Genomic DNA, 27,364 nt, shown 5'->3' with positions numbered 1-27,364 from the left:
CATGCACTGATATCTCAAATACGATGAAAGTTAGGATAACAGCTATATTATTAATATAGGAATTTGGGAACAAAAACTATTAATTCATTGATAGTATACATAAAACATTTTTAAACAAAACAACACCTATTCTCTGAACTTAAAGTCACTTCGTGAAGTCTGTCCTCTTCTGCTGTACATTGTACACTTAACGTTGTCCACTTGGGATGATCAAGATACTAGTAAGTCCTGATGATCACAGAGGAGTAATTTTCCCACTATACAAAAAACCAAAACTAGCATTTACACTTGTATTTGGAATTTTGCTTTCTCATTGGCAAAGGTCCAGGGACTGGTTTTTTAGGATTCTAGCCTAGTACCTTCCTCCCATTAGTCACTGAGGCCTGAGCAACATAAGCTTAAATATAAGGGGTTTGGTGACTTCAATAAAAGAGAAGGAAACTCTTGAGAGAAGGTCATCAGGAAAATGGGTAATTGAAAAGATTTAGAAAGAATAGTTGTCAGATTGAAATTATAAGAACTAATTTTTACTTACAAGCATAGTAAGTAGTCCTAGTGCAAATACACTTGAGCCCTCATTCTGTACATAATTACTTAAACCTCTTGTTTTATTTTTTGTTTTTTAGATTTCAGAAGTATAGTTGAGGGAAATGCTAAATGTGAGCCCACTTTTCTAATTCTCTCAGCCTTCACTCAGGTCTCCATGGTATAACACACAAAAAAAGGCTGAGATTTCAGTGGAGGATTATTTCTTTTATGGTATATCTGAGGATGCAGAGATCATTCTTCTTCTACTTGATCTTTTTTAATGTTAATTTTTGTGAAAGAGAGCACACACACGCATGTGTGTGTGTGCGGAGCACAGTATGGGGCTCGAGCCCACAAACCATGACATCATGACCTGAGCCAAAATCAAGAGTCAGACACTTAACCAACTGAGCCACCCAGGTGTCCCTTAATCTTGATTCTAAACTTTTCTACTGGGTACCCCTGGAATGGTTCCAAGGTTAAAACTGCCTTTCTTTAGCATATTTCAGCTTCCGTCGTATGTTATTCCATGTTCATTTAGTCAAAATTAGTCCTCTCAAGAAAAAAAAAACCCTAAATATCAACAGACAGATGTACTTTGGTGTTTTATGTTCAAGGGCATAGAGTGTTAGGAGGCAATCTGGAAACAAATTTTCCTAAGATATGTATGATTGTAGGCTAAGATACGACTTTCCTTTTCTCACTTAAATAAAAACAATACATAGGGAAGAAATAGGGATGAATACATGACAAGACGTTTGACAGTTAATGAGCTTGGGCATATTCTTTGTTACTTCCTAATCTTAAGAACCACAGTTTGCTGTTTTGGAGGTATCCAGGAGATTCCAGATAAAAGGAGATTGCTGAATGTTCTTAGACCTTAAGTGTGCTGGATGCCCTAAAGTAGGAGAGGAATTTATAACAGAAGCTCACAATGAAGAACCAGACATTCCGAGCCATCTGAGATCGTGCGATGAGAAGGCGCCAGGCAATGAGGAAGAGGGCAGTATTAAAGAGGTAGTGAATATTTCGGAGCCTGGGGAACAGAAATACATAACCAGAGTTAAAACAGCAAGCATCAAATACCTATCTGTGCTATCTGAAGCATAAATGTCATTTTCTGGCTCGTTAGGTGCTCCCAGGTATGTGACATGACCTTATGACATTTTGATTTTTTATCTATTTCCACAACATGCCTTCTGAATGATTGCCTTTCCATAATTATACTTTGATCATATTACCATATCACAAATCTTCACTGGTTCTTGTTCATTAGAAGGTAAGTTCTCCAGTTCTTAGCCTGCTATTTAAGGTTCCTCTTCCGTTACAATTTACCTTTCCATCCTTATAATCTCTGCATGAAAAGCCCTTTGTTTCTACCAGAATTATATCAGACTGCTATAGTTGATTGTCCTTTATGGAATAATGACTGAAAGAAACTTGAGGCAGTTTAAGGACATGAAGAGTGGTTGAGTGAGTTGCCCATGTTAAACAGTACAAATTTCCTGCTTGTTGGGTGTATTCTTAATACCCCATTATGATGGGATGGGGTAGAAGAAAAAGAGAAACTTGGGTTCAAATCTGGATCCTGTATTTCCCATGTGTTACCACAAACAAGTTATTTACCTTCTTTGAGCCTAAATATATCTTTGATAGAAAAAAAAAAAAAAAAGCAGGGGTGGGGGGATAACAAAATACCCCCTCATAGGGGTGTGGCGAAGTCTAAGCAAAACTGTATTATGAGGGCATAGTATATAAGGAAGGACCTATAATGTAGTAAATGCTTGAAAAATGTTAATTCCTCTCCTCCCCTGCTCCCTCCAATTTCATGTCTGGTAGAAAATCAGATACATGGGAGAAGTGCTCAATAAATATTAACTGATTAGGCTTACCTTCTCAAATGTTGTTTTGCTTCTGGGATCCCAGCCATATCCTCTTTCAGTAAGTACTTCTTAACTCCTAAAACATAATTTTCAATGTATTCCAACCAGTTCAACTGGCGCACATCAAAGTTGAATACCTGAAAGGCAAGAAGACATTATGGATTGCTAGAATTGCACTGCTGGAGACCATCACTTTGTCCTTTTGAAAAATTTCTTTTACATAAATGAGTGAAATTCAGTTTGGGAGACTTGGGTGGGACCCCTTCAAAGGAGATTATTTGAACAGTTATTTCCAAGGCACTGACAAAATGGATTATCATTTACACAGAAACATTCAAACACCGATCAAGCACAAATATTTGACATTTAAGAAGTCTTGTGAGGGAAATTTAAAGGAACTGGCATTAGCTGGCGAAAGCTAATTTCATTTCAAGTAAATTGGGATTAATTATTTTTAAAAGTGATGGGTAGGGAGCAAAACAAACTGCTTCTCCTTTTTTCCATTCTTTAAATTTTGGTGTTGTTTCCTTGGTCTACCCTCCTTTCCTGCAATATCACCATTTAATTATGCAGATTAAGGTAAACTGAATAAGCAAAATCTTAAAGAATAGTTTAGCAGAAATTCTGTATTTGCTTTAGAGATGTTATCTACTATGTGTGCTGTTAAATGAAACCCTTCAAAAACATTTCTTTTAGAGTTAAGCGGTAAGAGTTAAGTGTTTCTCTTGGAACCATAGTGTATTTTCTCCTCTTGGATACAGAATACCATGGAACTATATTTTCCCTTTCCCTTTGCCACCAAAAAGCTCAAAAACAGATTCTCTGCTTAACTGCAGTGACTTAGTAAGATCTTGTAGACTACATATGGACATCCTATTTTTTCATTCTTATCTTTGACTTCATATTTTAATGCATACTTTCCCTAGTTTGGTGTTTTATTTCTATTTTCTTTTATTATTATTGATTATATATAATACATATATACTAAATTATATATAAATGTAAAATATCATATCATATATATGTTTATTGCAAGTTATCTCAAATAATACGGAGTACTAACAAAGAGCAGATGAGATGATTGAGTTCCAGAGAGCTTCATAGACTTGTCCAACAACTGAAATGCTTTTCAAAGGTAATTCTGCATCACTTTGTTTGGATATGTTTATTTACTATAGTATCACTAAATATTACTTATTCATTTATATAAAGAGAGGCTTTTATTTTTATACTATTTCACATTTCTAAGTTAGATTTCAGTAACGTCCTTGTTTGGAATCCTCATTCCATATGGCAAATCAAACTGAATTCTAAGCTGATTCTAAGCCAGAGTTTGGCAATTATATGCAATTATTCAGGACTGTTACCTTTGCAATTTTGAAAGTGTATGTTAAATCCATAGCACATTTGATTCTTTTCATTTTCATAAAATTTTTGGTTATTTTAGGTTAAAATAGTAAAATGTCAAAAAATGAAGCTCTAAGCTACCTTTTGAATTAGAGGGATAAATTACATGGGAAAAATGCAATAAAGATAACTGTACATAAAACCTGTAGCTAATTTTAAAAACAGTTTACAATAGTTTTTTTTTTAAACAACATAGTTTGATCATGGTCCATGCATTTCAAACAAGTACTTAGAATAATTTTGCTTATACAAGGGATGTAAATATTTCTGAAAATAGCTCTATTTCATGTCAGTTTTAGAGATGCTCTGCAATGATTTCAGTTAAAATATCCCTCTAAATCTCACCTGGTGTATTTAATTTAACATTTATGGTGTTTGACTTTAAGTAACCCTTAGGTTCCATGACCTGAAGTAATTCTAGGGCTTGGATTTGAATTATACTCTGAGGCTGGTATGTAAGAGTAAAACCCATAGCTGGCATGTGAGGCTGGCAGTAGCCTCGCATTTCCTTCTCAGTGTGATGTGGTCTCTTCTACATGCTGTCAAGTACTAGATAAATCGAGAAATGCTTTTTTCTTTAAAAAAATTTTTAATTAAAAAAACATTTATTTATTTTGAGAGAGAGCAAGTGAGTGAGCAAGCATAGGGGCAGAAAGAGAGAATCCCACTTGACAGTGCAGAGCCCGATGCAGGGCTCGAACTCACAAACCGTGAGATCATGACTTGAGCCAAAACCAAGAGTCGAACGCTTAACTGACTGAGCCACCCAGGTACCCCAGAAAGTTTTAGTAGATAGTGTCAACCAAGAGAGTGAAAACTTTAAAATGTAATTGAAAACTCAGGATATGCTCAGGGAACACATGACTCTCTGAGGGGAAAAAAAAAAAACTGGAAACATGTACAAAGTACAAAAGATTTCTATACTTGTGAATTTCAGAATATACAAAGATTTCAAGACTTAACATTTGTAACTGCCAAGAAGCTAATGTAAAGAAAATAAATGGCATGGCTATTAAGCAATTAATGTGAAGGCCTGTCTTGAGGAATGAAAGTCTGAATTATCAAGGATCATTATAGGGATAGAGGCTATATGTGCTGTACATGTGCTAGAGAGAAGGCAGTACTGATGGAGGGAGGTCTTAGTGGGATGCACATAAGAGTTGGGGGTTAGCTTTAAAAAGTAGGAAAGAGGGATGCCTGGGTGGCTCAGTCAGCTAAGTGTCCAACTCTTGATTTTGGCTCAGGTCATGATCTTGAGGTTCGCAGGATTGAGCCCTGTGTCAGGCTCTGCACTGGCAGTGTGGAGCCTGCTTGGGGTTCTCTCTTCCCCCTTCTCTCTCTGTCCCTCCCCTGCTTGCACACACTCTCCGAAAAATAAATAGAGGCCCCTGGGTGGCTCAGTCAGTTAAGCATCAGACTTCAGCTCAGGTCATGATCTCATGGCTCGTGGGTTCAAGTCCCATATCAGGCTCTGTGCTAACAGCTCAGAGCCTAGAGCCTGCTTTGGATTCTGTGTCTCCCTCTCTCTCTCTCTCTCTTCCCCACCTCTGCTTGCACTCTGTCTCTCCCTCAAAAATAAACATTAAAAATTAAAAAATAAACCTTAAAAATAATAAAAAGGAAGGAAAGAACTGCAGCTTTGGAGATGCAGAATGATCTTGATTTAACAAGAGCAGTGGGTGAGTTTATGAGCAATGAAATTGTGATTTTTCATTGAAGTCCTATGTTGTGGGTTTAGGGAAAATACAGAGGTACTGAGGATTTGCTGAGGACAAACCAAGGGTGAACAGGAATGGAAGCGAAATATGTGAAATGTGACTGCAGGATAGCAGGAGGATCTAATCAAAGTCGAGAACCCAGGACTCTTACCTACATTAACTTATTTCCTGCATTGTGTCAATAATACTGATGGATTTTCTTAGCCAAAAAAAAAAAAAAAAAAAGGGAGGGAGAGAGAGAGAAAGAAGGGAGGGAGGGAGGAAAGGGAAGGAAGGAAGACCAGAAAAGACAAAAAAGAATTCTGTGTATGTAACTAAAACTTCTTCATCCATCAGCTTTCCAGGTCAAATGGTTGTCAGAACTCTACTCACTCTCTGGTCTTCAGGACTCAGCTCAGACATCAGCATTTCCGTATTGTATGTGCTCCATTCCCAACTCCGGTTGACAAAATACTCCAGCATGGACACTGTTCTTAGCAGCCGATTCATGAGCTTTGTCATCCTGAGGTAAAGATCAGGTAGAAGCCAATATCAGCACACCACAGATGGCTGCTTCCATGCTACTCTATAGGATGTAGGACAAATTATTTTTTGAGAAAAGAGAAAAAATTTCCCTCTTGCCCCCATTTCTTCATTAAAACAGATTCTTTTTTTCTCTTTCCACATAATCTCCATTGAATAAAGGAAGGGGATGAAACTAATGGAGTCTGTTCTATTAGGCATTTTAATACAAACAACCTCCTCCTCTTCCTCTGTACTACCTCTCTTTCTCCAAAGTGGCAGATATTTTAAAAGCCGAGCCAGATATTGGAAAATAGCTAGGTGATCACCTACTGTGTGGCACAGTGCTGAAACTTTGAAAAAAATACTACCTCAGCTAATTCTCGTATCTGTCAGATAGGTATTTATCTGCATTTTATGAGGGGGTAGAAGAAGCTTAAGATAGATGAAGTGGCCATGATAATAATAAGTGTCAAAGGCAAAACTGCAACCCAGTTTTGACCACCCTCAAAAAGCTTATGCTTTTATGATCTCACCACTCTGTCCCATGACTTCAGATGGCCCACATCTTCCAGTCCTGTGGTCAGGACTTGGACCAGCTCTGCTGTGTGAACTTCTCAACTTTACAATAATTTATCGAAAACTTTCAGATGTGATCTTATTTGATCCTCACAGTAGGAATCTGTGAGGGAGTAAAGATCTATTATTATTTATCTTCCTTAATCTTACAGAAGGGTTAACAGCTTAAAGTTCACACAGCTACCGCTTAAACCTAGATCTTCTGGCTACAGATCACTTTGGCCTGTAGAACATTTCTCTTAGGCCAGTTTTGCCAATAGTGATTACTGTAGTTGACCCAGTAATGACTTAAACTGTGTCGGGAATTTGGTCTTGTTTCTGGTCAGATCCTGATGACTTATCAGGGACTTCTCTCATTGTATCATGGGAAATTGTTAGGCAGAGGGTAGACTCATTATTCCCTGGTACAAGCATTACAGTAGCCTTCCATTTAGCTATTATTATTTAACATTTTTGCTATAGACTATTTGTATGCCCCTCCTCCCCAAATTCATATATTTAAACCTATTCCCACCAATGTGATAGTATTTGGAGAAGACTTGGGGAGGTGATTAGTGCCTTTCTCTCTCCCTCGGACTTTCCAGCTTGTGAGGACACAGAGAGAGAGAGAAAGAGAGAGAGATGGCTCTCTAGGAACCAGGAAGCAGGCCCTCAGCAGATGCTGAATCCACTAGCATCTTGATCTTACACTGCCCAGTCTCCAGAACTGTGAGAAATAAACTGTTACTTGTAAGCCTCCCAGTCTATGATATTCTGCTATAGCAGACCAAATGAATGACCATCTTTATCCATTCTACAATTCTGATGGAATTGATGTGATTTTAATAAATTTAATTTTTGAAAATAATCCTTGTAGAATGATATCCTATGTACAGAACTATATCAGCATAATTTTTTTTTAAGAAAGAATACATTTCTTACTTTTAGGTAGAGAAGGTCTTCGCAACACATAAAATGTGAAAGCCATAAAGGAAAAGAGTGATTCATGTAAAAATCTGAAACTTCTTTAGTAATAATAGTGATTGCTATATGCTGTGCCCTCTTATATAAATAGTATAAAATAAGTATGTTAACTGTCCCTTTTTACAGGTGAGGCAGTTAAGTATTAGAGATAGGACTCACTCATATGGCTAATTTGGTGAAGCCAGGATTTAAATCTGTAAGTTATACTTTGAACTCCATGCTATTAAGACCTACACTATATGTAGTTCCCTTGTATTAGAAAAAGTTTAATAATCGAAGGTATGAGATAAGAAAGTGACTTGGGAAAAATATATTAAATATAAGTTTACACACATACATAGGAGTTTCTGTAAATTAATAAGGACAACCTAAAAAAAAATAGGTGAGAAACAGAGGCAGACAACTCAGGAGAAATACTGAATGCCCAATGACCACAGAAAAGCCCAGCCCCTCCAGCAATCGGGACTGCAAATCAAAGGAACGAAGAGATGCCAATCATTATCGTTAGTTTGATGATTCAAAAGATTGATTTTTGGCAAAGTATTGATGAGGGTAAGAAAAAACAAATTTTTACCCTCATGTGCTGATGTGATAGTGCCAATTGTCAAACTGACAGAGCCTTCCTTTAGGGCAGCCCGGCAGTAGTCACAAAATTCAGAGACATCCTCCAGTATAGCAATCACACGCCTCAGCTTCCTCCCCAGACCCAGTGGCATGTTCTAAAAAAATTCATGTGCACTGATACTCATGACCGCATTGTTTGGAAGAGTTAAAAGGACACCAGTAGGCAGAATGACTTTGATTTTCATGGGCCATTAGTGAAAAAAGTTAGAAAATTTGCAGGCCTGATTTGCATACACACACACACACCTCAACGCAAAACTATATTTATGCATGTCTATATATGGTTGTAAGTGCATAAAAGATTATATACACACACACCTGGGAAGGGAAAGGGTCTCGAAGGATTCTGCCATTTTCTGCCATAAAGATTATTTCCTAAAATACCTGTGACCAAACAAACCTACCCATTTCCCACAAATATTAGTTTAATTTCTCACAAACAAAATTCATAAAGATTTTTATTAGGTCCCTTCCTCCTGTTTCTCTTTTCTGCTTATGAAACTTTGCTCTTTCTGCAGGTCTTCTTCCAACCCGGATCTGTGTTAAAATCTTTAGCATTTCTGCCTACAATAGGTTTTTCTTCTCTTCCCATCTTTATTTAATAAGCCCCATACCTGGGGTGCTTGGGTGGCTCAGTCGGTTAAGCACCCGATCTTGATTTTGGCTCAGATCATGATCCTAAGGTTTGTGAGTTCAAGCCCCATGTCAGGCTCCATGCTGACAGCACAGAGCCTGCTTGGAGTTCTCTTGCTCTTTGCCCCTTCCCTGCTCACATGTGTATGCGCTCTCTCTCAAAATAATAAAAAAAAAAAAAGCCCTATGCAAATATTTTCTCCATAGCCACAATGTCTCCTTTTCACCTTGCTCAAGAAAAAGCTGATGATTATTGAGTTATCAGCTCTAAATTGGGTCTCTGAAAATTTGGATAAAAGTAACATTGCCTAAGTTTTAGTCACTTGCACTAAGAAGGATGGAAATTCAACATGCTGAGAGAGGCTTCCTCCTGTAGAGAGACTAGAACAGAAGGCAATGCTATTCATGCTCTGGATTCTTGCTTGCAGCAATTGCCTTTGGTACTTATAATTATGACTCTTCAGAGACAATATTCAAGACACAGAATTTAAGTGAGAGAAAGGGATACGTCCTATGTCACACAGCTAGATGGCGACACAGCTGCCTCAGCATCCACACATTTCATTCTACCTTGTTCCCTTTATTTCTTTACTCACCTCTAGGTGGCAGTAAATCTGGTTCAGGTTTCTCCATATCTTTACTCTGTCACTTGGAATCTACTTTAAATTCTTCCCCGCAGCTTCTACATCCTATTTGTAAAACGCATACCGAGAATATCCTCTCTGGGTTGTGAGAATGAAAACGAGATCATCCCACATCATTCCGTGTGTGTGTGTAAGTGAGGCTGTTATCATTATTTTAATATTACCTAACAATTTAGAAAACCCCAGACTTAGAGTCTCAGTTGCTTTCCTTTTGGATGATTACTTGCTGAATTCACCAAGTTCTTCAATATTGAACTTCCATTATTAGGATAGAGGATTTTTAAGGTAGGAGTCCCTCTGGGGCTTCTCACTACTACTGCTTTGGTTTTGTCCCCAAATATATACATACGTGTGTGTGTGTGTGTGTGTGTGTGTGTGTATGATTTAGTTATCACTTTTGATCCCCAGACGAAAGGAGGGCTAAGGACTTTGGGATCCTAATCTTCCATGCGGCAACACTCTTAAAGCAATTGACTTCAGCTTCTTACCTGGGCTTCCTTCCTGTGAGCCGTAGATAGAAGTCGTAGATGATGGCAGGGGCTCGGTGGCTGACTGCATTCCAGTACTGGCTTGTGATGATATTGGATGTGAAGTCCGCATTCGGCCTCCTAAAAGCTTTCTCAAATGGGACTTTTTCAAAGGTTGCCAAGACTTGGAATCCTGCGGAAAAAATAGAGCACTAAGTCCAGGCACATATAAGCCCACTGTAGTCGAGGTTGCAATGATAAAGACTAATGATTTGCTGTGTAGAGTCAAGAATCAATCTCTGAGACAATATTAAGGTTATTTATGCCAGGCAAGAGGTCACCTGCAAAAATCAAACAATGAGAATGGGTTACAAAGTGGGTCCTTTTCTTGAAACCTTACACTAAAAGCAACTTCTTGGGGAAATAATAGTTCTAGTCAATACAGTGAAGTACTGTTCGGAAAAACTTAAATCCATCATTGGTTCCAAGGATATCTAGTCTATTCTGAAAGCCCCAAGACAGAACCTGAAGGCTTTATTTCCTAGGCTGGATTGTTACTTGCAGAACCATCAGGAAAGTTTCTTCACATTTTACTTAAACCTTTATAAAGGGTTACCTTTTAGAAAAAAATTTTTAATGTTTATTTTTGAGAGAGAGCAAGTGAGCGAGTGGGGGAGGGGCAGAGAGAGAGACACAGAATCCGGAGCAGGCTCCAGGCTCTGAGCTGTCAGCACAGAGCCCAAAGCGGGGCACAAACTCACGAACCACGAGATCATGACCTAAGCCAAAGTCAGACGCTTAACCGACTGAGACACCTGAGACACCCAGGCGCCCCTATAAAGGGTTACTTAAAGCTTCATAAAGTTTAAGTAAAATAGAGAATATCAAGGCAGGATTCCCTTATATTGGTTCACTTTAAATACCAGTCTTTTACTTCTTGGGTATTTCTGCTTCTCTAAGGAATATCCAGACTCAATCGTCCACTCTTGTCTCCAGACTTTTTTTCACAATAATTTTTTACATTGTTATGTAGATAAAACCTAGTTCAAAACTTTTAATGTACAGTTGTAAAATAATTATTTAAAAAAAACTAATTCAAATTCAATATTTATTTTATGTATGTAAAATTTTCAAAGGCTATGCCTAAGTTCATTTTTCAATTATAATGATACCAATTCTTTTTTTTTCAATATATGAAATTTATTGTCAAAATGGTTTCCATGCAACACCCAGTGCTCATCCCAAAAGGTGCCCTCCTCAATACCCATCACCCACCCTCCCCTCCCTCCCACCCACCATCAACCCTCAGTTCTCAGTTTTTAAGAGTCTCTTATGCTTTGGCTCTCTCCCACTCTAACCTCTTTTTGTTTTTTTTTTTCCCCCTCCCCTCCCCCATGGGTTTCTGTTAGGTTTCTCAGGATCCACATAAGAGTGAAAACATGGTATAATGATACCAATTCTTATGGTGATATGATTATTGTCCTCCTTAAACAAGATTACTTGGAAATCTATATAAAATATATATACCTTACACAGAAAAGATTCTCAAGAAACATCTGGCCCAGGAATCTGGACTGTTCTCCTCCCAGAGGGAGTCATAATCACTTTTAAGAATCACTAGTGAAGTGGTTACTGACCATTGGGGAGAGTCAAGAGACGCATCTTCTACTTCTATTTTGGGTACCAGCCTCCATATGAATTTGAATAGATCTTTTATTCTCCCGGGCCTCATATGTAAAATAAAGCAAGGCCACTAGATTATTTTTAAGATTACTTTCAACTGTGATATTGTATAATTTGAAAAAAACAGATAATAAGTTGCAGCACGGAGGAAGACTTGTAAATTTCAGAAATGTAATTTACATGTTTTATTTAAGAGCCTAAGATATCTGGTTTGCTTCTATGAATGCCACTTTTATAAGTGATATCATAATTCTGTTACTGACGTAGAGGAGATTTATTTCCAAATATGTTCAGAATTATTTAGATATATGATCTAAAGAACTGGATATATGATCTGAAGAACTTTGATGATAGTAGATCATTTCATTTTTACTGAAGTAACAACTTTGCAAACAATAGCATAGCAGAGTGTTCTGAATTGGGAATCAGATTCTAACAAATGAAGTTCATTTGATTTTTTCTATAGCTAGTATCTAAACAAAATTAGATGTTCTAAAAGTTTCAGATATTTGCAGGACAACTCCTAAATTGACAAAGGAGGACAAGATTGGTTAGCTAATTTTCTTTTACATGCAGGATTAATTACTTCAACAAGATACTTTCAAGGTCACATGTAAGGCTCACTGTATAAATCAATGAAGAGTATTGCTGACTCAGTAACAAAAGTTAGTAGTATTGAACTTTTCTAAATCTACTTGGTCATTGATCATTTCACAATCTCAGTGAGGGAGCAAGGGGGGCAAGGGATATGCACATGGGAGCAGCTGCCCCAGCAGGAATATTTCATCATGGACATTACTTATCATTGCTGACTTTTGCTCAGTTTTCTTGATTGTTAAAATCTTTGTAGCCAATGAACCCCTTATTGCTTACAATCATGTAGATATTCCACTGACTCCCTTTGATGTACCACAGTACATTCTAGTTAACTCTTACACATTTATAATTTCTAATTATTTTATCTTTTTTGCTTATTTTTTGTCTTTTTCTCCCACTTGACTCCAAGCTCCAGAACACATTTTGTGCATCCCCACCCCCTACCCCTGTGGTAGACATTCACAGTGTGAGGGCAGACACTAATAGTTAGGTAGTTACATCTCTATAGACACTTACCCATTTTGCCCCAGTTACAAGGATTGAAGTTACCAGATGTACAATGGTAGATTAATGTTGACTTAGGTCTGAAAAATGAAATAAAAATTAAATAAATACAACTAAATGAAAGACTAATGGAAAAAATATAAGGAAAAATAACATTTAAACAAGATTGTTCCAGTAGTTTCCATAATGAAAGCAACATTTCCATCTTTTGTTCCTTCTTTGGGTAAAAAAGCAAAATGGAAGAAGACTAGGGAAATATGCGTGTTTGTGCATGTGCACACAGAGAGCTCACAAAGGTTGATGTATTTAAGCAGCAAATGGAGGTACCATGACAATGAGAAAGTGGGTCACATTCCTTACTTCTGGACATGGTTACTGGGCAAAATATAGTCTATGTTTTCTCCTAAATCCAGTTAAGCCCTGCTGGATTGAAAAACATCTAAATGGCTGACTTCAAATAAGAAAATTTTAATTCTATTTGTCATTTACTATCAAAGCCAAATATATAAACAACATTTTTTTTTTTTTTGGTACTAGGAAATAGCCCCCATATGGTGATCTGAGATTTTGGCATTTATCAGGAAGTGAGCAGTTCTATAAAATATAAAAGATGCCCTCATTTCACCCACTTTTATCTCCTTTGCCTTGAAAAAGGAAGCTGTATTTTAAATTACCGAATAGAAGGAAAAACTCTTTTTGGTTATCAATTTTATGGTTAAAGGATTTAAAGAGTTTGTTACTTTATGATCAAAATGCACATCAGTATTTATAAAACACCTCCATGCATACGTGATGGCATATTTGAAACTATGTAAAATATTAAATCCTCTTTCACATTTGGGGTCTTCTGCAATCAAATGCATATAATAAGCCTAACATATTCACCCTCCTCCTCGTCAAAGCTCTGCAAGCTGGCTTATGCATGCACACCTGTGAACTGCTGTATACCATCCTACAGCCAAGGTGAGATTGACAACTGTATCAACTGGAATTAAATCTGCCACTGCCATCGGAGTAGCTCTTATGGACCGGAGAAACCCTTTCCCAGCCTGCACAGGAAAAAAGAACATAAAATAGGTTTTAAGTAATAATTGGGGCTAATACTAATACCGCTAGTTACAACAGTTAGCACTGACTCGCTGCTGACTGGGTTATTGTGCTAAGGCTGACTTTTCTCAGCCGACCCAACCCCCCAGCCAAGTTCACCTCAAATGCCAGCATTTCCACAATAGTCCTCAGGTCCCTTTAGAGAGTGGAGTTCCTCAGATTTGTGAGAGGTTAGTATATCTAGTTAATAAACACCAACAGTTTTTTCACATTTAATAATTAATCCATGAGATATTTTAAGAATTAAGGTTTCCCAAATTTCCCGCTATTACTAGTTTACCATTTCTTAAATGATGTCATTTTCTGCTAGTGCCTAGTAGCTTACAAACAATAGTAGACACTAAAGGTTTAAGAGACACTTTTAAAAATTAGGGGCACCTGGGTGGCTCAGTTGGTGAAGCATCCAACTCTTGGTTTTTGGCTCAAGTCATGATCTCATGGTTCGTGAGTTCGAGCCCTGCATCAGGCTCTGTGCTGACACTGTGGAGCCTGCTTGGGATTCTCTCTCTCTCTCTCTCTCTCTCTCTCTCTCTCTGCCCCTTCTCCCCTCCTCAAAATAAATAAACTTTTTAAAAAAATTAATAAAGTTCTACCATTCCACAAAAACTTTTTTATTACTTAGGAAAGGGCCACCACTTTTTGTTAAGTGTTAAGTATCTTAGTTCACAGATCACTGATCTTATGTAGATGTAAGAATTGGGAATTACTAACATTAATAAATAAGTCATGCCAACAAATAAGTCAGTTAATAAATAGTCATGTTTCTTGATTTTATGAAGTTATTGATACCCTGCATATTTCTAGCATCGATTTGCAATGGTTAGCACTTTCTTATGTTCCTCATTTTTATTTTCTTGTAACTGATTCCCCTTCCTTTGGATGTAAAAAATCAGTTTTAAAAAATTTAGAAAATCGGAATAAATGTGATTTATAAATAATATAAAGAAACTCATTCTAGGATCATGTTAAAATAATTATGTTCTAAGTTACCAAATATTAACCCCAACTAAGCTTTAAAGAAGAAAGAATTGAAGACAGAGAACAAAAAGAGAGGGGCTGCTAGAAAAATAAAGAAATCAGAAGGAAGTTCACTGTCCCTGTCTTTGACAGGTAGTCACAATTCACTCTCTTATATGTTAGTTCACGTTGGACCTAGCTCTGAGAAGAACAGAAATAACCTGAAGCATGAGGTTTCTAATAAGATTTAAATTCAGGGAGAGAATCGAATTCCTATTCATTGTCCTAAAGAGTAGAGTAATGGTTCTGGTCTTACAGTGTTTCAGCATGAACTGTGAACTAGGTCACGGCTCATGTCAACCACATCAGCCTTCAGTGCAGGGAGAAACCCACTGATGATGACTTACAGGCACCACTGACATTTCTACTTGTCTGTGAGAGGATTATTGGTGAAAAGTATTTACTAAAGTCATCAATTTTTACATGTGAAAAATTTGCTCCAGTGGGTGTTTCTCTTTCTTGTATCTGTTGAGCACCAGTTATTGATGTATGTATATATATACATACATATATATATACACATACATATATGTATATATATACGTACATATATATACATATATACATGTATATATACACATACATATTATGTGTGTGTGTGTGTGTGTATATATATGTGTATATATATATATATATATATATACACATACATAAAATTTCTATCCACGCAAAACTCTTATATGTGTATTATAATAAAAAATTTAATCTTTGGGAATGTGACGTTTATTGCATCCCCAGTTTGGTGTACTAATTCAAGCTATTAATAAAGAGCAAAAAGGAGGAAACACTCCCATCTTGTGGTAATCAAAGGGAAATACAGACATGGTCCTTGATGCTCAGATTTTTCCAAAAATAACTCCTAAATCGTAATTGATATCACAGGACCTCTGTTTTCCTGATAATAAAATCTACAAACAATAGAAGTAATTTCATCCTCCCTCTATTTTCCAATCAGCAAAACTGAGATTAAGTTGCTTCGATAATAATAAAGTAACATTTATGGTTTTGGATCAATGAAGCCATAGCAACACTAAGCACTTCCTTACCATTCCTCCACTACATTTCAAGTAGTTGTTTCTACAGTGTTATACATACCGCAATAATGAGTCCACTAGGTCCATTTAAGTTATCAACCCAACCCTAAAAGAAAAAAAGATCTCTATTGGTTACACATGTCAGAAAATCATAATATATCTGTAACATCTGCAGTCTGATCTTAATAAATTTCAAAAAAGAGCACTGAGAACCTGGCTGATAGAACAGTCTAAGCCAGTTTTTCTAAGGCCAGAAACAAAGATCAATGGCAAAGCACTGGATATTTCTGCACTTGTGCAAGAATTAAGATTCTGCCAGCATTCTGGAGGAGTCATGGAGAATTTCAAATTGTTTTATGACCTCTTACAGGCTAAATTGCACCTTGTCTTAATATCATAACCTGCCAATCCACTTATTAACCATCATTTTTCTCCACCTCAGTCCTGATTTTAATTCTCCAGGGGAACACTACAAATCAAACATGAATTGTAGGAATTATCCATTTCTCAAAAATGAGAAGTCATAGCGTCCAAACTCCACTTGTATTAGCTTGCTTAGAGATGTTAACAGGGAGAATATGTTCAGGAGCAGTTAGAGGAAAATGTCTTTCTGAGTTTGTCTCCTAAGCCCTAAAAGCAAGTCAGTTGACCTTATTCTGTCTGTTTCTTTATATGTAAAAGTCAAAGTGTGTGTGGAAAATAGGAGAGGAGACAGAAAAGAGAAGATGAAGGGATTGTTGAGTCTTCTACTAGGGACCAGGCACTACACTACACAAACACTCCTCATACATTGTCTCATTTGGTTGACTCTCCAAAGTGGGTCCAGTATTGGGCTAAAACAGTATTAGCCCAGTTTTATAGATGAGACCACTTAAAAGGCTCCATTGTCATAAGTAGTACAGCTCAAATTTGGGGGGCCCTAAAGCTTCACAAAATTGCTTCAAAAAAGATGGTATAATTTAGTGTACTTTCAAAAGGATATTGCAGTATACAGACACAAAAATTATTATTCCTACCCTGAGAACCTTCTGTGAACTTTGTGATTCTTATTTGCCCTGGCAGTTGTAATACTACCAGTTTGGCCATCAAGAACATTCTGGTATATTTAAACTATAGAGGGAAAGCCAAGAACTAAAACTATCTCCCATGGAATTTTCACACTAGGGTTAACAAGAAGTGAATTTAAGATCTCCAGCCAAGTCTAGGCTCCCAGAGGAGCATCATGCTGGACAGATTCTGAACCAAACATGGAATTTTGTCCTAGTACAATGGGTTCATGTTCGATTTGCTGCACTCAGCTATATATTCTGAGAAGAGAGAGGCAGAGAGAGAGAGAGAGAGAGAGAGAGAGAGAGAGAGAGGGAGAGAACATCAGAAAGTAATTGGGTGAGAAGGATGCTGGTTTGGAAGCAAAGCAAGGAATCTGGAATCCAGGTGAGTGGGCTTACCGGGAAAGGCTCCTGCCAGGTTGCTCCCACAATGGAGGGCCTTATGATGGCAATGTTTAGGTTCCCACTCTCTTGTTGCACCACCATTTCTCCCAAGGCCTTGGTGTATGTGTAAGTATTGGGCCGATCCCCAATCAGCTTGGGTGTGATCTCATCAATAATAGCATCGTCTAACCACCTGAGGGTAGTCAGAGTACAAAAGAATTCTAGCAACATGTGTTAGACAATAAACCAAAAAAAGAAAGAAAAGAAAAAGAAAGAAGAAAGAAAGAAAGAGAGAGAGAAAAAGAAAAGTTCCCCAAAACAAGACCCTGTGAGACACAAACAACACTTTCCATTTCTCGCTTGAGTTCTAGAATTCAGAACAGTTGCAGGATACCCAAGTTGAGTGGGTATCCAAATCCTGTGCGCTGAATGAGCTCTTTGCTCTGCACTGCTAAGCCCAATCCCATCAGTTGAATCCTGCTTCCTCCCACTCAGATCGATAAATTCAGCAGCGATGCAATCTACAGCTTTATTATGTTTGATCTCTAATTATCACCAATTACTTCCTCTCCAACCGGTTCACAAGTACATCCAGGAGCACATTTGTGAGCTCCAGTCACCCTCCAGGAGCATGGCACGTTCTGTATTCACAGAGTTGAGAGGCTCGCATCCAGGGTGCTTCCGTGGCAGCCCGGCTCATTCAGTGTTGTCCAATTAACACCGAGTGCACTGATCTTGCAACCTTCAGCTTTTTGCTTTTAAAATTCTGTTCAGTGCCTTAACAAATAAAAGCAACTACATTTGGCAGACTTACAATGTGTTTTAGCAAATCTATGAAATGCATTTTGGAGCTCTATTTGCAGTCTATGGTAATAGCTTGATAATTATTTCCAGAGATTTTGCATGAATTTTGAAGTGCTCTAGTAACTATGAATAGTCTGTCAAGTGGAGTGATTATAGTACGCTGAAGCCACTTTAACAGAGTGATTATTGAATACCTGTACTGACAGAAAGACAAGTATCATGAATAACTGAGTTACCATGATATCAGCCTAATCTCTTTTTTAAAGATGTCAGAACTATTTTGATAATCCCAAAGTCTATCTGTGCTTCTCAGAGAAAGCAATAAAATCATCAATTAAATATTTGATGTTTCTCTTAATTGGAAGGTCTATTTGGTTAAACATTTGATATAATACAGTTTTAAAAATTAGGCTACCTAAGGGGCGTCTGAGTGGCTCAGCTGGTTAAGCATCCGACTCTTGGTATTGGCTCAGGTTATGATGGGTCGTGAGATGGAGCCCCGCATTGGGCTGAGCTGGTTGGGACTCTCTCTCTCCCTCTCTGCCCCTCCTGCTGTCGCTCTCTCTCAAAATAAGTACACTTAAAAAAAATTAGGCTACCTAAATATGCTAGTGTGATTTTTATAATCCATGTGTTTGGTACATTTATTCCTATCTTAAAGGACTGAGCTCAGTCATACTATTTTGATTATAGGGAAATCTTAGCTGTTACCGCTTTGCTCCCATGACAAATTATTGAGCATTTAAGATGTGCTTATGCCAATACTTCAGAAAAACAACTCTCAATTTTAACACCTCTCATTGGATATTGGAGTGTCTGTAATGTTTTTGGTTTTCCTTGCTTTGCTGCTATTAGTGCTGAGTGTTTGCTGGTTACTCAAATGCCTTTTGATTTAAATTGAATAGGCAAAGGTCGAGAAGTTCCCAGAATAAAAACAACTCCAAATACTTAGAAAACCAGAAGATTTTCCAATTATATAGCCACCTGATGGTTGGGCTAAAGCTTGTGGGATGATGCAGGCACCTCTCCATTTTATATTAATGTTACCTTTACCTCATTTGATGGTCAACAGGGGGTTAACTGACCTAAGACCCTTTTGTTTCACCTGCAAACATACAGAGGTTTCAAAAACTGCGTTGGAGGAAATACAGCCTGATTTCAAGAAGGTTGTAAAGAAAAAAATCTATGAAAAATCAGAACCCGGCCATGAGCTAGGATTATACGTCACATGGTGGGCACCAGCTGTTGTCACTGATGTTAGCGTGCACGGCAAGGGTAATACTTGGAGGCTTTGGTGAGTTAGCTTATCTGCGAACGTGCTGGTTGTGTAGGTTTCTAAGAACACAACTGCAGAAGTTGCAGTGCCCTGTAAATGGCCTCCCTCTACTAGTCATAGCTCTACCTGTGTTCCATAATATCATTTTCTATTCTATAGTTTCGATCTTTTTACTTGTGAAAAATGGCAATAATTTCATCCGTTCTAAATTCTTGGGATATCATGAGAACGAACAGGAATATTCGCAACTGCACTTAAAGCTATTTGATAAAACAAAAGGAGCCAAGAAACCGAAGACATGTTGATTTTGGGGACAACAACCAAGGAGCATGTGTCTACAATGGTAATAGTTGGTTTTGAAATACCTTTTCTTGGGCGCCTGGGTGCCTCAGTCAGTTAAGCATCTGACTCTTGATTCCGGCTCAGGTCATGATCTCACGGTTCATGAGATGGAGCCTCGTGCCAGACTCTGGACTGACAGTACAGAGCCTGCTTGGGATTCCCTCTTTCTCTCTCTCTCTGCCCCTCCCCTGCTAGTTCTCTCTTTCTCGCTCTCTCAATATAAATAAACCTAAAAAAATAATAAAATAACTTTTCTGTTTAATTTTGAAGTATTTTTTAAATGTTTACTTAGGAGAGAGAGCGTGAGACTGTATAAGTGGGGGAGGGGCAGAGAGCTAGGGGTACAGAGGATCTGAAGCAGGCTCTGAGCTGACCGACAGCAGAGAGCCCGACGCGGGGCTTGAACTCATGAACCCTGAGATCATGACCTGAGCTGAAGTCAGATGCTTAAACGACTGGGCCACCCAGGCGCCCCAAAATACCTTTTCTAATTTTTTTTAATGTTTATTTATTTTTCACACACAGAGAGACAGAGCGTGAGTGGGGAAAAGGAAGAGAGGGAGGGAGACACAGAATCTGAAACAGGCTCCAGGCTCTGAGCACAGAGCCCGATGTGGGGCTTGAACCCACAAGCTGTGAGATCATAACCTGAGCCGAAGTCGGACGCCCAACCGACTGAGCCACCCAGGCGCCCCCCAAAATACCTTTTCTAATACAACCAAACAGTCCCTCACTTATCTCATCCAGGCACTTCCTGAGTTCAAAGCGGACACTGATGTAACAAACACACATATATATTGTATGATACCCTTTTGGGGACATATAATCAGTTCATGCTCTTTTTTACCAAAGTCTGATTTGCTGCTGGTTGTTCTCAATTTGTTTTTAAAATAGTAAATAAGACAGCATGGGGAAAAAAAAGACACTCTATAAATAAAAGTACATTTCTAAAATTAACCAAATGCTCTTCAGTGTACCTAAGATGTTTTGAACCGATAGGGCCTAGATTCTAAACTTCTACTTAAATTGCTGGGTTGCTTGGCTGGCTCAGTAGGTTGAGCATCCGACTCTTGATTTCAGCTCAGTTCACAATCTCGCAGTTCATGAGTTCAAGCCCTGTCAGGCTCCAGGCTGCTAGTGCACAGCCTGTGTGGGATTCTCTTCCTCTCCCTCTCTTTCTGCTCCTCCCCCACTTTCTCTCTCTTTCTCAAAGTAAATAAACTTTAAAAAACTTTAAAAAATAAACTTCTACTTAATTTTGTTTCTAATGTTTATTTTTGAGAGAGAGACAGAGTGAGAACCGGGCAGGGGCAGAGAGAGAGGGAGACACAGAATCCGAAGCAGGCTCCAGGCTCTGAGCCGTCAGCACAGAGCCCCACGCAGGGCTCGGACTCACAAACTGTGAGGTCATGATGAGCCGAAGTTGGACACTCAGCTGACTGAACCACCCAGGCGCCCTGATAAACATCTACTTAAATTCGCTTCAAAAGAAGCAAAAGGCTATTGATTCTCAGAAAGCAACGTACATACAATTTCCTCTAAATATTACTATCTTTTGCGGGGCTTGAGATTTATTGAAGCTTTCTCCTACTCTCAGTAATTTCACGACTGATGTATTTACCAAGTGAAAGAGCAAGAGGAATGTGCATCTTTCCTCCTAGGTTTCTTACGCAACAAGCAGGGCAAGACAATGGTGTATCAGGTGAAGCTGTCTGTTGCCTCCTGGTGACGTTCCTTCTCCCCTCTCATCTGAATTATGTTCTTCCCTTGATCATTGCAACTATCATTCTGTATGCACTTGCTCATGTGTCAGTTTCCCCACTTTCTAAGGAGTCCAAGAGAGCAGGGATTTTGTTTCTTCTCCCTGTATCCAGTCCCCTTCTGCTTCCAGGTACCTTATTCAGTCAATGAGGGCTCTCCCCACATGGCAGTCTTGATTGGCCAGTGTGTGTTCTGCATAGTGTTTGGGGAGCTGAGATGGACGATGATAAGAGAGAACGAGTGAACACAGAAGGAGGTGGGTTGTAGGGAGATCGTGGGAAGGGAAGAAAGGAGACGGATTTGTAGAGTAGGAAGCAAAATTGGGAGTTAAAAATTCCAGTTGGCAGTGATGAAAAGTGTTGAAGAGCTGAAAGGCTAAACGTCAACCAACTTCAACTTGGCAGAGTTGGCTTCAGAGTAAATGTAAACTTTTTACTGGGGAGACGGATATATCTGTGCCTAATGCTCCTGGTGAACTGGCCTCCGCATTTCCCTCTAAACTTTTCCTGAGTACCTATTCTGGCCTCCAGTGGTCGGATAATATGAAAAGTATTCATTTCGTTTAGGAAACAGTGTAACCCTGCTCTGGTTTGTATTTAAAGCCCGGTAACATTAAAACTACACAGAATTTGCAGGGATTTTTTTTTTTTTTTTTTTTTTTTTTTGGTCAGCTGCTTAGATGCCATCATAAGGCCATGCAATCCTGACAATAAACCCACAAATATTAAAATTAGTGTTTTCCTTTTCCTTGGAATAAACTTTCTTAGTGTTAACAATGTGTTCTTGGCACCAAGGCAAAACTACTTTCCGACCTCTGACTTCCCTTCCTATTTGTCACAGCTGATTGCTGTCAGTGTCTGATCAAAAAGCACATGGCAGATTAGCTGTGCTTCTAGAGGCCAGGTGACTTCAAGAGTGTGATGTTTAGTAGGTACAAATCTATCTGGAACCTGTCATCAAGGAAAGCATCTAGGAATTGAAAGACAAAGTGAGGAGAGTAGGGGAGCAGAGGTGATTTGATGGCTGGAACATGACTGACCCCATGTCCAATGGAGCTGTTGAATGAAAAAGCACTCCGAGGCATGATTTCCCAAACTTGCCTGCTCACCGGTAAGACTTATGTGGGGCCTCTGACAGAAGTTCAGATCCCTGGGTACCGTCTTACAACCACTAAATCAGTCTTTAGGGGTGACAGTTTGATAATCTTTGTTTTTAACAAGTGGAGTGGTGAGTCTTAGGGTCAGGCAAAGTGGGAAATCGCCAATTTAAAAGAGCACCGCTCCACAAGTTTAAGACTTGAATGATTTGGTATTAGGTTTCGAAAAGGCATTGCTTCTTGGAGTAAAAATTTCAGTAGAATTGAACTTTAAGAGAATTAAATCCCTGGCACCGGAGACGGAAGCCGTGACAGTTGTGGGTGTCCAGATCTGATGGTTGACCCGACAGGCATGTGCAAGCACATGTGTGAAGCAGTTGCCATGTCCTATTGGTTTTTCTCTCCCCAGATACAGGGGTGTTTTTTTCATATCTGTTGCCCCTCTCCAGTCCTAGGACCCCTCTCCTTCCCTCTCCATGGCCAGTGATGGCTCTCCCTGCCTCTGGTGACTGCCCATGTGGACCTATCCCCCTGCCCCCACGACCATATTAATGTGCCTAAAGCCCACTTTCATCAAAGTCTTTTTTTGATTAAAACAAAATGGAACAAATAATCAAAGCCACCCCAGTCCCCCCCCCCCCCACACACACACGACCCTCCTTCGGTGTATCCCCAGTGCCTACAGAATTAAGTACAATCCTCTACATGGTACTCAAAATCTCAGTATGGCCCCAGACATCTTCCCAGCTTGACCTCTAGCAGCTTCCCTACATGTAACACATGTGCGGCCGAAGTGGACTGACAGCCATATCCCAAACATGCGCCCGGTTTTCCTGCTCCAGTGGCCGTGCCTGGTATGTGCCCTCCTCTTCCAAGTCTGTGTCCTATGCCTGCCTGTGTTTACACAGCCTTTCTACCTCCGCCAACTCCATCAAACTTAATATGTCCCACTTCCTCTACCACACTCCATATATAATTCTACCCTGTTTTGTCTTGTGTTTTATTACGAGCTCCATGAGAACACGGTCTATATTTTAAGAAAGCACCTTTTAATCTCTTACACTGCCAAATGTGTGGGTGTACCGAAAAGACTGCAGCCATGTGACCAGAATCATGTGGCCATGGAGAAAAATGGTGTCTCTGTGACTTATTAGCTGAGAGACTTCTGAAGAGTTACTTAGCCTTTCTGAGCTTTTGTTCCTTTATTAGTACAGCAGTAATGATAATATCAACCCTAGAATATTGTGGTCAGGAACTGAATGTCTGTTAAAGTGTCTTTACTCAAAATAATTGCTCAGTGATGATTCATAGCTGCCCTTCCCTTCTTAATGCATATTTACTAGACTGTTTTAAGTATGCTATATAAAGCAGTAAATATTTATGGATCCACTTTTCTAGTTCCCGACTCTAGTTATTTCAAGCTGTTATACAGGTGCAAAAATCCTTTTCTTCTGTCTCCCCTACGAGGTGGTAACATGGCCTGAAAAATATGGAAAGCACCAATCCCAAAGCCCTATCTTTTCTGGTCAGTCATGTGCATTTTTACAATAAACATTCTAAGGGCATCTGGGTGGCTCGGTTGGTTAAGCATCCGACTCTTGATTTCTGCTCAGGTCATGATCTCGTAGTTGGTGAGATCGAGCCCCGCATTAGTGCAGAGCCTGCTTGGGATCCTCTCTCCCCCATTCTCTCTACCTCTCTCTCTGCTCCTTCCTGGGGCTAGCACTCCCTCATGTATACTCTCCCTCTCAAAATAAATAAACTTAAAAAAAATTCTACTTAAGCTGTTATTCTGGAAAACTGGAATTTCATTGGCAATCCCTGATCTAGTCGTGCACATGAGTTTCTAAAGGTAAATACCACCAACTTTAGAAGCTAGAAATATAAAGGCAGGGACATGAGTAAGAATGGTGGCACAATCCCATGACCAAGTGCCTGTGGTAGTTGGGACAAGGGCAGAGGACACCGGCAGGTAGGAGAGAGAGAACAGCCCATTGTTTAATGCTGATTAGTGGCCATGTTTGTCATACTAATAAGAAGCATTAACTCCTAATTTCAGTTATTATTCAAATGTGGCTGGGGCGCCTGTGTAGCTCAGTTGGTTAAGCATCCACCTCTTGGTTTCAGCTCAGATCATGATCTCAAGGTCACGAGATACAGCCCCACATTGTCCTCTGTGCTGAGCGTGGAGCCTGCTTAAGATTCTCCCCATCTCCCTCTGCCCCTCCCCTGCTTGCACACACTTGCACCATCTCTCTCTCAAAATAAAGAAACATTTTTTAAAAAGAAGAAAAAGTGGGCTGTCAGAAATAGGGATAAGATATGGGCATACAGGTGTTTTACACATAGGACTTCACACCCCCAAATATGAGCTTGCTATGGAATTCTGCCATCTATTCTCACGTTTGTCTAAACGAGCAAACAAGCAAACAAACGTCAGCCAGAACAGTGTGAAAATGGTCATCTCATTCCATCAACAAGATTTCATTTCATTCAGCAAATATTTGAGTCCCTACCAAGAGCTGGCAATGAAAGCAAGAAGAAACAAGAGACATTCTCTTCCTTTGCGAAACTCACTGCACAAGAGAGAACACAGATAAATAACCAGCTATTTAGAATAACCCTTGTAAGAGCAATGAAAAAGATGGACACGGGGGACGACGGCAACTCCAGAGGAGGCCGCCTCAGTGCAATGGCTTCCAGGGGAGAGCTCTGATGTCTGAGTAGGAATTAACCAGGGAAGCAGAGGTGCAAGTAGTTTCCAGAAACAGAACCGTCACGAGCCAAGGCAGAGAGGTATGAGGGAGAGGACAGACTACTTCAATGTGGCAAGGGAGGGCTGCCGGAGATGATGCTGGAATGTGGTCCTGAATGTAACACTGTGAGTGAATCATGTGCGCTTATGACTTTTCCCTGTTTAAAAAACAAACAAACACACAAACAAAAAAACAAACCTTGGTTCCTTAAGTGCATGCAAAATATACTCTGTGGAGACAAAAGTTATTTCATTTTTAGTTCTGTTTGGCTGCCTAGTTTTAAAAATAATTATACACCTTGGAGAGCATTACATGACAGAGAGACATAAATTTTGTACAAATGTCAATTACAGTTTGATCATAAATCAGGTAGCAATTACCTGCCTTTACCAGGGGATGGATAGTGGGGAAGGATGGAAGGTGCTGAACACCTGAAGTAAATCAACTCCTCTTCTGGGAGATGAGTTTATTCTTGTTTAAAATCTAGGGTTATAGGGGCGCCTGGGTGGCTCAGTCGGTTAAGCGTCTGACTTCGGCTCAGGTCATGATCTCGCGGTCTGTGAGTTCGAGCCCCGCGTCGGGCTCTGTGCTGACTGCTCAGAGCCTGGAGCCTGGAGCCTGGAGCCTGTTTCAGATCCTGTGTCTCCCTCTCTCTCTGACCCTCCCCCGTTCATGCTCTGTCTCTCTCTGTCTCAAAAATAAATAAACGTTAAAAAAAATTTAAAAAAAATAAAATCTAGGGGTATAAAGTGTCTGGACACAGCTTGGGAGGGAGGAAGTGCTATGGAGCACCTGGAGGAGCCCCTTTCTGGGGAGGAACTGAATCTCATTCCCTATCTCTTTTCTCTGGCAAACTCTCCGAGACTTTCAGTGCTGCCTCACATCGTGCTGTGATCTGTCAGGGGCCTGGACAGGTCAACAGTGGAGTGGGCCTCTGGAGTCTCAGCAGTCGAGTCTGGAATCAAAGCAGGTCTGCCCCTTTCCTGGGTGCAGCAAATACGTAAGCACCACGTTTAGCAAGAGACAGCACTGTAGAGGGCAGCTGACTGACAGACAATTCGATTCTGTCCAAAAACACTGGGGGTTTCCACATCTGCTCTCATATACCGACGCTGGGTGTCGGAGCATCTTTTCTCCAGCCATCCCGACAAGCTCTGGACTCAGAAGGTTCCTTTGCACCAGTTAAGCAAATCATCGCTTATTAGTGACTTTAGGTAACCTCCGGGTCCTTTAGATGACTTTCATTCTTCTTTGTCCTGGATATTTTAAAATGACAGGTAAAAATATCTATTCTCAGAGCTGTAGGAGATAAAAATGTTTGCCCTGAAGGGAATGAACTCTTGATTTAGCTAAGCTTCATTTTAAAAAGTATATCTTAAATAGAAATACCAGTATTATATGAAAGTAAAATCTGACAAACTTCACTGTGAAATAGTCTATTTTCTCTGATGTATTACTTTTTTTTGCAGAGTTTGTTTGTTTTGTTTTTTAAACAAGGTAAACTTGGTAAACTGGACAGAATAATGGAGAATGTAATGAAGAATATAAATATATATTCTTTTTTAATGAAGAATATGAAGAATATAAATAATGAAGAATATAAACAGAAAACAAAAATGTACTTATTCTGAGACCATGGTCATGTCCTAAGAAGAAAGTGGTTCCTATTAGCAGGCAAGAAGAGACAAATGCTATTTTTCCTTCTCAACAGGACAATAAGGAAAGTGTATCTGGGCCTAATCGACCAAAAGACGGGCAATTTCTGCCAGATCTGGGAGGATTTCTGCTTACCTATTAGTTCTTTATTAACCGATTAACTGCTATTCAACACTCTAGTGCAACTGCTTCATAGAACTCAATTCATCATCGCTACAAGATGGGCATTGTTGTTAGCCCCACCTCGCAAATGAAGGAACTAAGGCTCAGAGAGGCCAAGGAACCTACCTAAGGTCACACAGATATAAAGCTGCAGAACCCCTGTAGGTCTGACTTTCTTCTGCACTTTCA

The 27,364-nt window shown here is 39.3% G+C and overlaps 1 protein-coding gene across 1 annotated transcript in view; it reads right to left on the bottom strand.

The window, feature by feature from the left end:
* Positions 1-1,275: 1,275 nt before the first annotated feature.
* Positions 1,276-27,364, bottom strand: part of FAR2 (fatty acyl-CoA reductase 2) — a 150,749-nt gene continuing 124,660 nt past the window's right edge. The window contains exons 5-12 of the mRNA XM_042992030.1: positions 17,338-17,515; positions 15,951-15,995; positions 13,662-13,780; positions 12,744-12,811; positions 9,969-10,140; positions 5,909-6,038; positions 2,421-2,548; positions 1,276-1,564 (exon numbers count right to left, since the gene is read on the bottom strand). Of these exons, the coding sequence (XP_042847964.1) occupies positions 1,402-1,564; positions 2,421-2,548; positions 5,909-6,038; positions 9,969-10,140; positions 12,744-12,811; positions 13,662-13,780; positions 15,951-15,995; positions 17,338-17,515 (1,003 nt within the window). The 3' untranslated portion in view covers positions 1,276-1,401. The remainder of the gene's footprint in view (positions 1,565-2,420; positions 2,549-5,908; positions 6,039-9,968; positions 10,141-12,743; positions 12,812-13,661; positions 13,781-15,950; positions 15,996-17,337; positions 17,516-27,364) is intronic.

Source organism: Panthera tigris, chromosome B4 (assembly GCF_018350195.1).
Source record: "Panthera tigris isolate Pti1 chromosome B4, P.tigris_Pti1_mat1.1, whole genome shotgun sequence".
NCBI classification, from domain to species: domain Eukaryota; kingdom Metazoa; phylum Chordata; class Mammalia; order Carnivora; family Felidae; genus Panthera; species Panthera tigris.
Note: the sequence above shows the minus strand (reverse complement) of the source record. Positions and strands in the feature narration are given on the sequence as shown.